At 39.6% G+C, this 12307-nt stretch overlaps 1 protein-coding gene across 6 annotated transcripts in view; it reads left to right on the top strand.

Annotated features, from left to right (window-relative positions):
* MAST2 (microtubule associated serine/threonine kinase 2) overlaps nt 1-12307 on the top strand; it is a 389497-nt gene that overhangs the window by 268269 nt on the left and 108921 nt on the right. For all 6 annotated transcript variants that reach the window (XM_077824259.1, XM_077824258.1, XM_077824257.1 and 3 more), the window contains one exon: nt 4849-4940. In XM_077824259.1, coding sequence (XP_077680385.1) covers nt 4849-4940 — 92 coding nt within the window. The remainder of the gene's footprint in view (nt 1-4848; nt 4941-12307) is intronic.

Below are 12307 nucleotides of genomic sequence, written 5' to 3'. Positions count from 1 at the left end.
TTTAATTCTAAAATATGGATTCCATTTAGTAGGCATGACTCTACTGTACGTCAAATATTGAGCCCACTTGTTGGATTTCTGGAATGAAATCTGTTCCTAAAAGTGGTAGTACTTGAAAAGCGGCAACAGGTTTGCCAAGCTTGTTTTAAAAAACTGGGTTTATGTAAAGAAATCACTAGTTAGAACACAGACTTTTATTATAACCCTTAATTCTTCTATAAAAGAATTAAGAGTTAAAATAGAAATCTGTATCATTTTTTTTTTTGACAAGTGTACTGAAGTTAGAATTTTGCCAAAGCCTATTCAAAGTTTCATATAGTTGGTGTAAACTTTTGTCTACTATAGATAACTTTTTCTGTTCAATCTTGCATTGGTAAGGAGATAGACTTGAATAAGTTGGCAGTTTCTCTTTCATCTCTAATATCTGTGATTGTAAGGCACTATTTAACAACAATTAATATATTTATTTATTCTCTCATTGGCTTTTCCGTGGTACTCATTGCCATAGAGTAAACTCCTCACCGACATTAATAAATTTGCCTCACGGTACCTCTGCGAGCAAGAGAGAGCATGAGTGAATTTTGGTGTTAAAATTATTTGATGATTGATTTTTATTGTAGATCACATTGAAACTGAAATATTCATTGTTTTCATTTCAGCCAGAAAGTAAATACAAAACAAGGGGTATTAGTCTATTTTTATAGAGGCTTGGAACAAAATGACTCAAGATTTGTTAGTACTGTATGTTACTGGTTCAAAACCACTAAGATTGCATATAGCAATCAGGTACTTTAACAAACGTTCTCATAAATTACCTTGGAAGAAGAGTGTCTAACTACAGATCACATGTCAGAGAGTCCAAAACTAGTGTCCAGTTACCCAGTCCAAGTCCAATGTCCTGCAGTGTTCAATTTCAAGAATGTGCTTAGAGTATTTTAGCACATGTAACAAATGTTATTTTTACTGCAGGGAGAGCAGTTAACTCTAGAAATAGTTTAAATGATATTTTCATGGTGTCCGTAAAGGTATTGTTACAAATCTCTCAACATAACTAACTACCAGTTTATTGTGTCTGGTGGTAAATAATTGGGATTTTTAATTTTTTTTTCTAGATCCGGAATAATTTTTGGCAATACATAGTTTTTGCCAGGAATATAGTGTGTGCAGTCCAAGTAGTGTGGTGTGCAAAGAGCCAATATAGCTGACAGCGGTGGTAGTCTGAATTTGACAGGATTCCAAATATGTTTAGCATGTTAGTTCTCTATTGCACAAATCTATGGGAACAGAGAAATCCTGTAGTAGTAAACTACACCTTGTTTAAATTAAAGCAATGTAGGTGTAAATTTTCAGCCATAAGGGGTATCTAGGTAACATCTGTTATCAAAGTTCACATCTTGGGTTGAATTGTGAAAGCAGGACAGGGTGAGGTCAAAGGTAGGGGATAGTTTGGCTAGTCTTTTCATGGGTTTAATTAAAATAATTAAGTAAAAGTAATTATTGGCTTATAGTCAAGTTATAAAACTCAGTGTATGTGAGCACTGGGTGAGTTCGTTCTTTCTTTCTTGTTAAAATACTCAGAGGCATGTAGAACTAATCTGAGTCCTGTAACCATCTGACTTCTAATTTTGTAAACGTTGTCATTCCTTTTCCCTCCTGTTTTTGTTGCTGTATTCTGTCATGCCATATCTTATGTTGTAAGCTCTTTTGGGCAGGGAAATGTCTAGCACAGTTTGGAGAGTTTATAAATAGTAAAGAGTTTAAGGCCAGAAGGGACCAATTAGATCTAGTCTGACCTCCTCTATATGACAGGCCCTTAAACTTCACAGTTACCTCTATACTGAACCCAATAACTTGTTTGATTAAAGCCTATTCTCTGGAAAGACATTCAGTCTTGATTTGACGGCATCAAGAGATGAAGAGTACATGTCCCTTGGTATTTTTTTCCCAATGATTAATCACTCTGTGTTCAAAATGTGGGACTAATTTGAATTTGTCTGGCTTCAGCTTCCAGCCACTGGTTCTTGTTATGCCTTTCCCTGCTAGATTAAAGAACCATTTTATCGCTCTGTATTTTCTCCCAGGAAGGTACATAAACACTGTAATCAAGACACCTCTCAAACTTACTTTTGATAAGACGAACAGTTACAGTGAAAGGACTGACTTCAAAAGCTCTAAGGCATTTTCTCTAGCTCTCAAATAATTTGAGGCTTTTTTCTGTACCCTCTCCAATTTTTCAACATCCTTCTTAAAATGTAGACACCAGAACTGTAGGCAGTATTCTAGTACTGGTCTCATCAGTGCCATGTATAGAGGTGAATCATCTCCCTACTCCTGCTTACTGCTTCCTTGCTCATATAACCAAGAGTTGCATTAACCCATTTGTGCCTCAGCATTGCCCTGGGAGCTCTTGTTGACGTGCTTGTCTGCTGTGACCCCTAAACTCTGTTCAGAGTCCCTGCTTTCCAGGACACAGTCACCTGTTCTGTAGGTATGGCCTTCATTCCTTGTTCCTCAGTGTATAACCTTGCACTTGGGGCTGTATGGAAGCACATTTTGTTTGATGGACCCAGCTTCCTGAGTGATCCAGATCTCTCTTTGACTGCCTTTCCCTCCTCATGATTTACCACTTGCCAAACATTTGTCATCTGCAAATTTTAGTAGTTGTGATTTTATATTTAATTCCAGATCAGTGATGAAAATGTTGAATAGTGTAGAGCCTAGTACTGACCCGCCTAGAATCTGGCTAGAAATACCCCCATTTAATGTTTGTCTATTGAAAACTACTTAATATAATTTTCATATACAGTACTTCATATTAAAATACTTTGGTTGTGTTTACCATGGCAAGGGTTTATTATATTAAGTGTATAAATGTGATGCTTCTCTGCTATTAGTCTTTGAATTCAGTATTCTATTTCGTGTTCTACAATAATGGAACAGAGTAACTCAAGATGCCCATTAAGAATCTATTTATAAACTATGAGATTTTAAGCTTCTTGGGCTCATGCTGTTATTTTGCATACTATATGCAAAAGTAGCAATCAATTTTTGAATGGACTCTTGCTGAATAGTACTTAAATGTTAGTGAGGATTGTATTGAGTCAGCTGTATAATTTTCACAGAAATTTTAAGTACACTAAAGAGCTAAAGTGGCAGCTAATGGTGCTTCAACTTTACTGTGATTCATTGGCAGTCCAGTTGCGATTTTTTTCTGTTTTGAACATGCTCTAACTTCTGTTTTGAACAACAACCAGAAAAGCTTACTATGTTCAAATAAAAATTAATAATCAGCTACACGAACGGTCCTGCAACTGTAAAATAATTTTCCATTAAATTGTGGTAATTGGGAGTTTGATAATTGCTGTGTTCATTTTTGAGCTACTGCTGAAATGTAGTGTTAGACTAAGGGACCAGTGAACATTTCAGTATCTAATATTTTTGCAAACAGAGTTTGGAAACAATTATGTCAATGAGAAGCTTTGTATCATGTCTTTTCAGTGGTATATATTAACTGCTTATCTTGTTACAAGACACTATAAAATAATATCAATTTGATTATCGTTAATTTTTTTTTTTAATTTCCAACATCATTTTAGTAAACTATCTTGAGAACCACCAGAGCAAAGTAGAAATGCTTTATGATAACTGAAAGAGTCTTGGAATTCCAGTAGTCAAATGGCATTAATCTCGAGCAATTCGTGAGATTCCCCTGCTGAATTCATATCACAGTTGAATAGGAACAAAAACAAAGATGGTAATTACAACATGATTTTACAAACCAGTACCTCACAGTAAAAAATATTTCACTGGTCCATTACAATTGCTTTTAGAACTAATTAAACTTTTCCAAGAACTAGACCTGGTCCAGTGAGCAAAGGGAGTAAAACACTGATCTCTGGCAATAGTCTGATTTTGAAACCCTCCAAAAGCAAGTAAGTAAATAAATGTGCATGGGGTGCCAAATTAATTGGTGGAGTAACTCCACTGAAGTCAAAGGAGTTGCACCTGTTCAGAGTTTGGCCATGAAACTTTGCTCAATTCATGTTATTGTGGATGGGCATTGCAGCACTTGTAATGAGGACCCTTTGATTCTCAGGGTTTGTTTGGAACTCACCTTTGGATTTCCTTGCTTTGAAGGGTGAAATGTGACTTACATCTTCATACGCTCTTTGTAGTTTTGCTAACACTAAATTAAAAAGAAAATAAATACATTGGTCAGTATTAAAACTTTACAGATTTACCTTTTTCCTAATTAATATTACTGTGTTTTCTCATGGTATGATGAAATAGCAGTTGTAATAGATTTTAATATCTACCAATATAACATATAAAATAAATAATTTATAAATTGACATGGAAGTCCACACTAAAATGATGCAAACGTTTTACTGTTTGTGTTTTTGTGATATTAACAATTGACAAAGCATGAGAAGGGCGTGTGTTTCAGAAAGGAGTGGGAAACTATATTCACTGATCCAAACAGCATACAACACAGAATGCATTAATATCACTTCTACAGTGTATTATAAAATCCTGTTGTTGACCTAATAACTTTTAGCCCTGTGTACTTATTATTTATCTGGTTTCAGAGTAGCAGCCGTGTTAGTCTGTATCTGCAAAAAGAAAAGGAGTACTTGTGGCACCTTAGAGACTAACAAATTTATTTGAGCATAAGCTTTCTTGAGCTACAGCTCACTTCATCTGCAGACCAACTTCAGAATTCAGTACATGAGGAAATGTGAAGCCAAATACTGATCCTTGTCAGCAATAGAAAATCTTGCTGGTTCTTCCTAAAAATACTGTGGTCCTTTGTTTAAAATGGTTTATCATTATTTCATTTCATTTCAGTTGTCGGACGAGCAACAGGAAGAGCTTGATTGTAACATCCAGCACATCTCCAACACTGCCACGACCTCACTCCCCGCTCCATGGGCATACAGGTAACCAGGGAACTGTGTTTTACGTGGGAATCGTTAGTAAAATTAATTCATTATTCGTTACCATTGACTGTGTCCATTTATATTATAAGGCAAATAAGCTATTCAGAACTCAGTTCAAAAAATTGTGTGTGATTCGTTAAATTCGTTTTCTTAACTTCACTGACTAAGGGGGATAGCATCTTTCACTTGTAACTAGATGTTTGTGCCTCACTCATCACCATGGTATCTGTGTCCTCCTCTGACACTGTAAATGATTTGGCCATATTGAGTGGGTACTCTTTTTTTAGATATAAACAAAATAACAATTAATAAAAATTGATTTTAGTCTGTGAAATGTAAAGAAGGCCTGGGCTCCCGTTCCCTTCATCCTGCCTTCTTCGTACATGGAATGACCTCTCATTCCAAGTGCTCCAGTCCTCCATCTTATTCTCCATCAAATCCCTCTGGAGAACTTACCCCTTAAACGCTAGCCCTTATCACCCTAATCCCCTATTCTCCCCAAAAGAAATGTAAGACAAAGGGGACTGCTAGCTAACTGAATCTGCATTGTACTAGCAGCAGCTTGTGATTTTGGGCTCTGTATAGGGTTATAAACCAGTCTGGCAGAGGGCATCCAGGAGATGCCACGCAGTTAGAAATAGTGTCATCTCCCATATGACTGCATGGAGACTGTCAACAAAAGCTTACTTTTTAAAAGGTGGCCACTGTTGCTGTTTAAACATGACCAAATTAGTAAAAGTGTTGCAAGTGAAATAATTTGAATAAAATGTAATGCTTGTTTGAACTTTCTTGTAATATCCTCTCGTAGTAACAATAGGAGATACTAGCTAATACTGCTTTGCATGCCAGAGATCACATTCCTTGAAGTAATAATGTTTCTTTGTGGTATAGATTTTAGAGTTTGTTTCCACTTCACTATTGCCAAGCCAAAGGGAGATTTCTTGTTTGCTCTAAAACTTTTGGTACACTGTCTTTCTTTTACTAACAGCATCTGTTTTCCTGGCCTTAACTGTCTCATTTGTGTTTCTGGCAGCTATAGATTGCGACATGAGTATTGTTTTCGGTCTTTTTGTGGGTAGTTTTAATTACAGTTTCTGTTGTAGCAGTTACAATTTTTAAAATATTTCATAATGGGAAGGCAGAAAGGGAGTGTGAGGCTCTAGGTGCCCTGCTGTCTGTACTGAACATGCCTTTACTGTGCATATGAATCACCCTTCCCATTGAAGAGCCTTCTTGGTTGGCAGGTGAGCTCTCTCTTTGAATCATAGCAGGCCAACCTTTGCAGCTGCTACAGAGCCCAGATGCCTCCTCTCTTTGGTTCCTTCTGTGGAACTTTTCCAAGGACCTAGGAAACCCGAGAAAATAGCCCTCACCTTACAAGGGAGGAAAATATGAAGGCACCCTCCAACTATTAGATATTCCTGATCAGACAGGTATCCAAGATACTGCAATTCCAATCCCCGGCCACAGACAAAAGATGAAAAAAGATGACTCCTTTTCTGGAAAAGGTGACCGTGAGAGAGCCTTGTGAGTCTACTCTGAAGGGTTGGTTTTTGTAGTAAGAGGAGGCCCTGAAACAAACTTTTGTATCAGAGGCCCAGTCTGAGGCTTGAAGCCTGAACCAAAATACTTCCAGGCAGTGTTAAGCAAAGCCTGGCTGTGAGCCAGAGGCAGGTCCCACTCACAGAAGTTGGCAAGAAAAGGTTGTTAGAAGCACGTGCACACATACGCATAAGTGCTAATGAGAGGAACTTGCGCCAAGACGGCATCAGAACACTCCACAGACATAACAAGGAACAGGCAGGTGCATCTTAAAGACAGGGTCAAAAGGACAACATGATGGGTAGATTCGTTTGACCTATGATGAGTAATCTGTCCTGCAACTGTATAAAAGTAGGTCCGGGAGCGACTTCTTTGCCCAGCCTAGGGGGCAGTGGAGTGTTCCGCCGCTGACTGAGCTGCATCCATTGCCGGGGGCACATGTTCGTAGTATGCCCTGTAGAGTCTGTAGGGAACTTTTACTGCGCTTTGTCTGACAATAAACCTGGCTCAGGTGCTTTTGTACCTTATTAGAGTCTGTGGTTTTTGGGGGTTCTCTCGGGGTCTGCTGTGTTAACTATCTGTGCAGAGCTGGGGCAGCACACAGAGGGAACATGCATGCAGCTGACTGTTATCATTGAACCAGAACAGAGCACCACACCGGTAGCTACCAACAACAGTTTTGACCCTGTCCTGGTGGGGAACCTCCAGAGGATAAAATAATTCTGCCAAGGAGCATGAATAGATTTCAGTAACATTCTGCAAACAACATGCTTCGTCTCTGCTTCCTTACTATAATATTATGTTCAAGTGTTTGTCAACATGGATTTTGCTCTTGGTGACATGCGCCCATGTGTGTAAGGTTGAATTCTTTTGAATAGCAGTGTTGGTGGGGGCCACACCTGTGCCCTAGCCATCCTCTTGCTTCCCATAGTTGAAGGCATAAGGGGTGGGATGGCTGCAACCCACATTCTGTTCTACATAAGTTTTTATATTGCGCTCATCACTATAGTATTGGAACACTTTCCAGTAGTGCAAAAGCACCATGGCTAACACCTTTACCACATGTCTCTGAGAACATCTTTCCTGGTAGCCGTCACATCAGCTAGAAGAATAAAGGAGATCTGAGTCTTCAGGGTGGGCCCTCCCTAAACAGCCTTTCATAAGGATAGCTCACGAAAGCTTATGCTCAAATAAATTTAAGTCTCTAAGGTGCCACTAGTACTCTTTTCTTTTTGCTGATACAGACTAACATGGCTGCTACTCTGAAACCTGTCATAAGGATACAGTCACTCTTAAATTCAAAGTTTCTGCCCAAGATATATCAATCAGTTAGTTATATATTATATCAATCAGTTAGTTCACCCCCCTGTTTTCTTCTTTATGTTGCATTTTGCCCCAGGTGAAATAACACTCTACATGTTGGATGTCGGGAAAGCATTGTCCTTTTTATGTCTTTAATACCATTCAGCCATTCAGGTAATGCCCAGACTCTGGTGTTTGAGAGGAGTATGGGACAACCCGTCTTGTCCCAGAAGCTGTCCAAAGGGGGTCTCAGACTATTTTGACTTGTTAAAACTGGACTAAGAGAGATTCCCCCTAGACACATTAGGGCTCATTTCTCTAGGGTTCAAGCAACCTCTACAGTCAGTTTGGATAGCATCTCTGTATCAGAGAGTTGTAGATCAGCAACATGGAGCTCAATCCACACGTTTACCACTCTCGATTCCCCTGTTCAAGGGTACAGATCAAATGCTAGTTTTGGTAGGGCAGTCCTGCACTCTATTCAAGTAGGACTTCTCTTGCCCATCTCCAGGTGAATGAGTGACTGCTAGTCAGTCACCAAGAGTGGAATTGGTGAGGATGATTGCTCAAAGAAGAGAGAATGGTTACTTAACCTGCAGCAACTGTGATTCTTCAAGATGTATTGTTCACACCAATTCCGTGACCCACCATACATCCTCTTTAGGCACAGCCCTTTCTTATGGGATTCTTATTGACAAAGGAACAGAGTGCAGCTTGTGACTGCCTCACAGCACCTTGCACTCCCAGCTGCAGGAAGCTTAGAGGGTGGCTGGGGCACAGGCCTGGCCCCAATGGATGCTGCCATTCAACAGAATCCAGTCTTATGCATATGGGATGCATGCACACCAAGAACTGAATCAGCACATCTCGAAGAACCAGAGTTACTGTAAAATAAGTAACTAACTGTTCTTTTCATTATGTTCAGAGCTCCTTACACTGAAAGACAGTGTATCCCCTAACTACACTGTGATGCACAAAATTGAGGAAATGCTCAAGAGGAACTACAAATTGGTAGCAGGTCAGCTGGAAGCAGCCATCTGCTTCTCTGTTTCCAGGCCTCTTATCTTGGATGGGTGACATCCAGCTTCAAAAAACAAAAACAAAAAAACAAAAACCCCTCTTCTGCCTGTTGATTTTTGACAGAATTAGCACTATTATCTCAGGATTCCCTAAAAGCAGAGTCATTGATGGACAGACTGTTGTGAATTATTTTAATGAAAATCTCCTGTAAAGAATTCAGGATCTTCAGCTTGAATTTTAATAGAGCCCTAAAAATAGTCACCAAGGCGTTTACTACTTGCTGCAGAATCTCAAAGAAAGCACCCTCAAATCCAACTGTTCTGGAAATGTGTCAACTCAGAAACTTGCCACAGAGCAGTTCTACTTCCATATGTACTCACTGTTCTTTGTTTTTTGGATTACTTTCCATGCCCAGAATATTTCTACAGAAATGGTGGTGGTAATAGGTATTTATACAGTGATCATTACTCTGAGTACTCATATTCCTATGCTAGGATTTAACTGATTCCATTTTAGTTATGGAAGTGTTCAACTAAGAAATGTGGCAGAGCTCCAACCTTGTCCCCGTGGGTCCCAGGCTTCCAGGTGGTTTATGCTAGCTTCAGACACTCACTGCAGCCCTCCACATAGCCCTTCTCTCTCTTGGGCCAGGAATACAGTCAACTGAGCCCTTTTCATCATAAGCCAACAATGGAGGTTGGTGAGAGAATTCCCACAGTCTCTGTTGCTCCTACGGCCTTATGCCAAAACAGTTTAGTCTCCTGTCCTGACAAGGGCCTGTTTTCCCCTCCCAGGAGGTGTTTCTGTAGTGGTGGGTTGGGGGGAACCCAGGCCCATCCTCTACTCCGGGTCCTGTCCCAGAGATCCTAATGGTAGCAGCTGTTGGCAGCCAACCTTTCACGGCCAGAGTTGCTACATTTCCCTGGGCTACTTCCCCACAGCTCTGCTGCTTCTCCCTTCTTCACCCTTACCTTAGGGCTCCCTTACCAATGACTTGAGGGTGTCTTCATTAACCAGCGCTTCAGCTGTACTTCCCCTCCTCTGGCTCCCCTCTGTCTGACTGGAGTGAGCCCTTTTATATTATCAGAGGGGCCTTAATTAGAGTCAGGTGGTCACATTAGCTTAGGTGGCCTCATCTGATGCTTTGCAGCTTAATTGGAGTCAGGTGTTCTCATTAGCCTGGAGCAGCCCCTGCTCTGGTCAATCAGGGAACAGAAAGGTGTTAACCCAGTGACCAGTATATCTGCCTTCTGCTACTCCTGTCCCTGTTGTTCATTATTTGTCCCCCGTAATTAATTGGTTTTCCAGGTCCTGTGGACCCCCCTCTTAGGCTGGGGGGGATCCTTTAGCACTTCCTGGATCCCAATAAGGCTACTCTGCAGTACCCAACTTGCCTGGGTCTATCACAGAAGATACAAAAAGATGCCCCTGAAAATGTGAAATAAATATTTTTGTTTCGGTTGATTGCTATCTGACTGACAGAGGGCCCCAAACGCATAGATGTAGTCTGTCTATATTTTTTTGCGGGGGCAACTCCAGTCAGACCAGTGGGGCCATGCGTGGGGTATGTGGTGTGTGTGTGTGAAATTCTGTCTGTGCCTGAGGTTTGCAGTTGGGGGGGCAACCCTCTCTTGCCCCCTCCAAACTACACCCATGCCCAAACTATACAGTCCACATAAGTGTAGCCATATCACAGAAAACAGGCAGGAATTTTTTTTTTTTGTTGGTGGGTGTACACACAATAGAAGACAGTTCAATTCTCTCCTCCATCCCCTTTCTCCCAATCCACTCCCAAAATGAAAAGTTGGTCTTAGCTTTCTCATCATTATGTCAAATTTTCCTACACTAAGTTTTGCCAGAACCATGTGGCACACTGATGTCTAGAAACTAGAGTAACTAAACAGTGGTTTGTCATGTGTAATTACTTCAAGTAATCCTTTCCAATATGTGTTCCTATGTTGCATATTGGATTTAACATATTAATTAAAAGAATATACTTTGTAACCTCCAAGACTTACTGTAGAGAAAAGAAGGAGAAATTACTGGATAATAGGAGTTCTCTAAAGGTAGAATACTTAAGAGAGTCACCTTTCTCCCCAAGAAAGTTGTTTACCTGTAGACAAAGTCAGATTAATACTAGAGCTCTGTGTGTGTCATAAGTATTTCTCTTAAATATTCTAGGCAACTTTTGGAATGAAGAGGTCAGGCTGTCATGTTTGTTTGATTCATATTGTAACTGAACATGACAACCATGCCTGTGCACTTACACAGTTTAAAAAGCATGTAGTGAATGTCAAATCATTAAAAAGGACCACTCTTAAATGGCCTTCACTGCACTGAAAACAAACTCTTCCCTAATATCCACTCTGTAATCTCACTTGCAAGCGTTAAACACCAACAGGAATACAAACAAGCTATGAAGGGTTCTTAGAAGGAATCATTTTACTAGGTGCCATGTACCACAAAATTAAATTCATCTCAAAACCTGAATCATAAGGTACCCCTTGCTGGGATTTGCCAATGAGATCAGTGTGCGTGGCACAGTACAATCCATTCAGGAAGAGCTTTATTTTAACCGTCCTTGATGTTGGAAAATGCATTTCCTTACATGTGAAACAGTATAAAGGGGGACCAGCTGAACTGGTGTTCGCCCGTCATTTGAGGATACAGCAGCAAGTTCCTGATATTCAGAGAAGGGGGTTTCTGTGATTTTTTTTTTTTTTTTTTTTTTTTTTAAGGGTAAGACGGAGAAATGATGGATGCTGTGACTTCCCTGTGATCAGCTTCAGGCTCTGTTTTATTTACAAAGCAAGCAACCACTGAAAACTGTTGTTCTAGGAACTTTCATTGGCTGTTTCACCTGAGCGGTGTTCTGTGCAATACCATGTTTTGTTGTAAGCCTGCTTGTCTACCCCTGTGTGAGAGGCAATCCTATGAATATTATTGCCAGAGAACTCCATCTTCAAATACTGTTAATAGTTTGCTTTTAAGATCCTATTTATTTAAAATCTTACTAATAAACTGTATTTGAGTAGTTAACATAGTGCTCCATTTAATCTTCTAGCTCTACACCCTAGTTTGTTAAAGGTCAGATCTCTCTAATACAGGGAGTATTCCAAAAATATAGTACTTCAGATCATTAGCAGTGGCCAATTGTGCATATTTTTAAAAATTCAGATTAGTAGAATGAGGATTCTATTTAAAAAATGTACTGTAAAATTTTGGCAGAGGAGTCACGACAAGAAACATAATAGTGTATTATTAATGAACATATTGGAAAAATAAAATGCAGAAACCCTTTTGAAAATTGTGATAAGACCATATGAGTACAGATATTATAGCAGGACCTATTAGTACCATGTATAATCCTGACCTTTGTAATATTAGACTCGTGTTTAAGATTTTAAGCAGCGAAATGATAGCTACATTATAGTCATTTACTCTATTCCAGGGATTGTCACAGTCCCGTTGCACCTGACCCCTTGAACTCCCACAGAAAGCAA

The sequence above is a fragment of the Eretmochelys imbricata genome, chromosome 8 (assembly GCF_965152235.1).
Source record: "Eretmochelys imbricata isolate rEreImb1 chromosome 8, rEreImb1.hap1, whole genome shotgun sequence".
Classification (NCBI taxonomy): Eukaryota; Metazoa; Chordata; order Testudines; family Cheloniidae; genus Eretmochelys; species Eretmochelys imbricata.
This window is presented reverse-complemented; position numbering and strand designations above follow the sequence as displayed.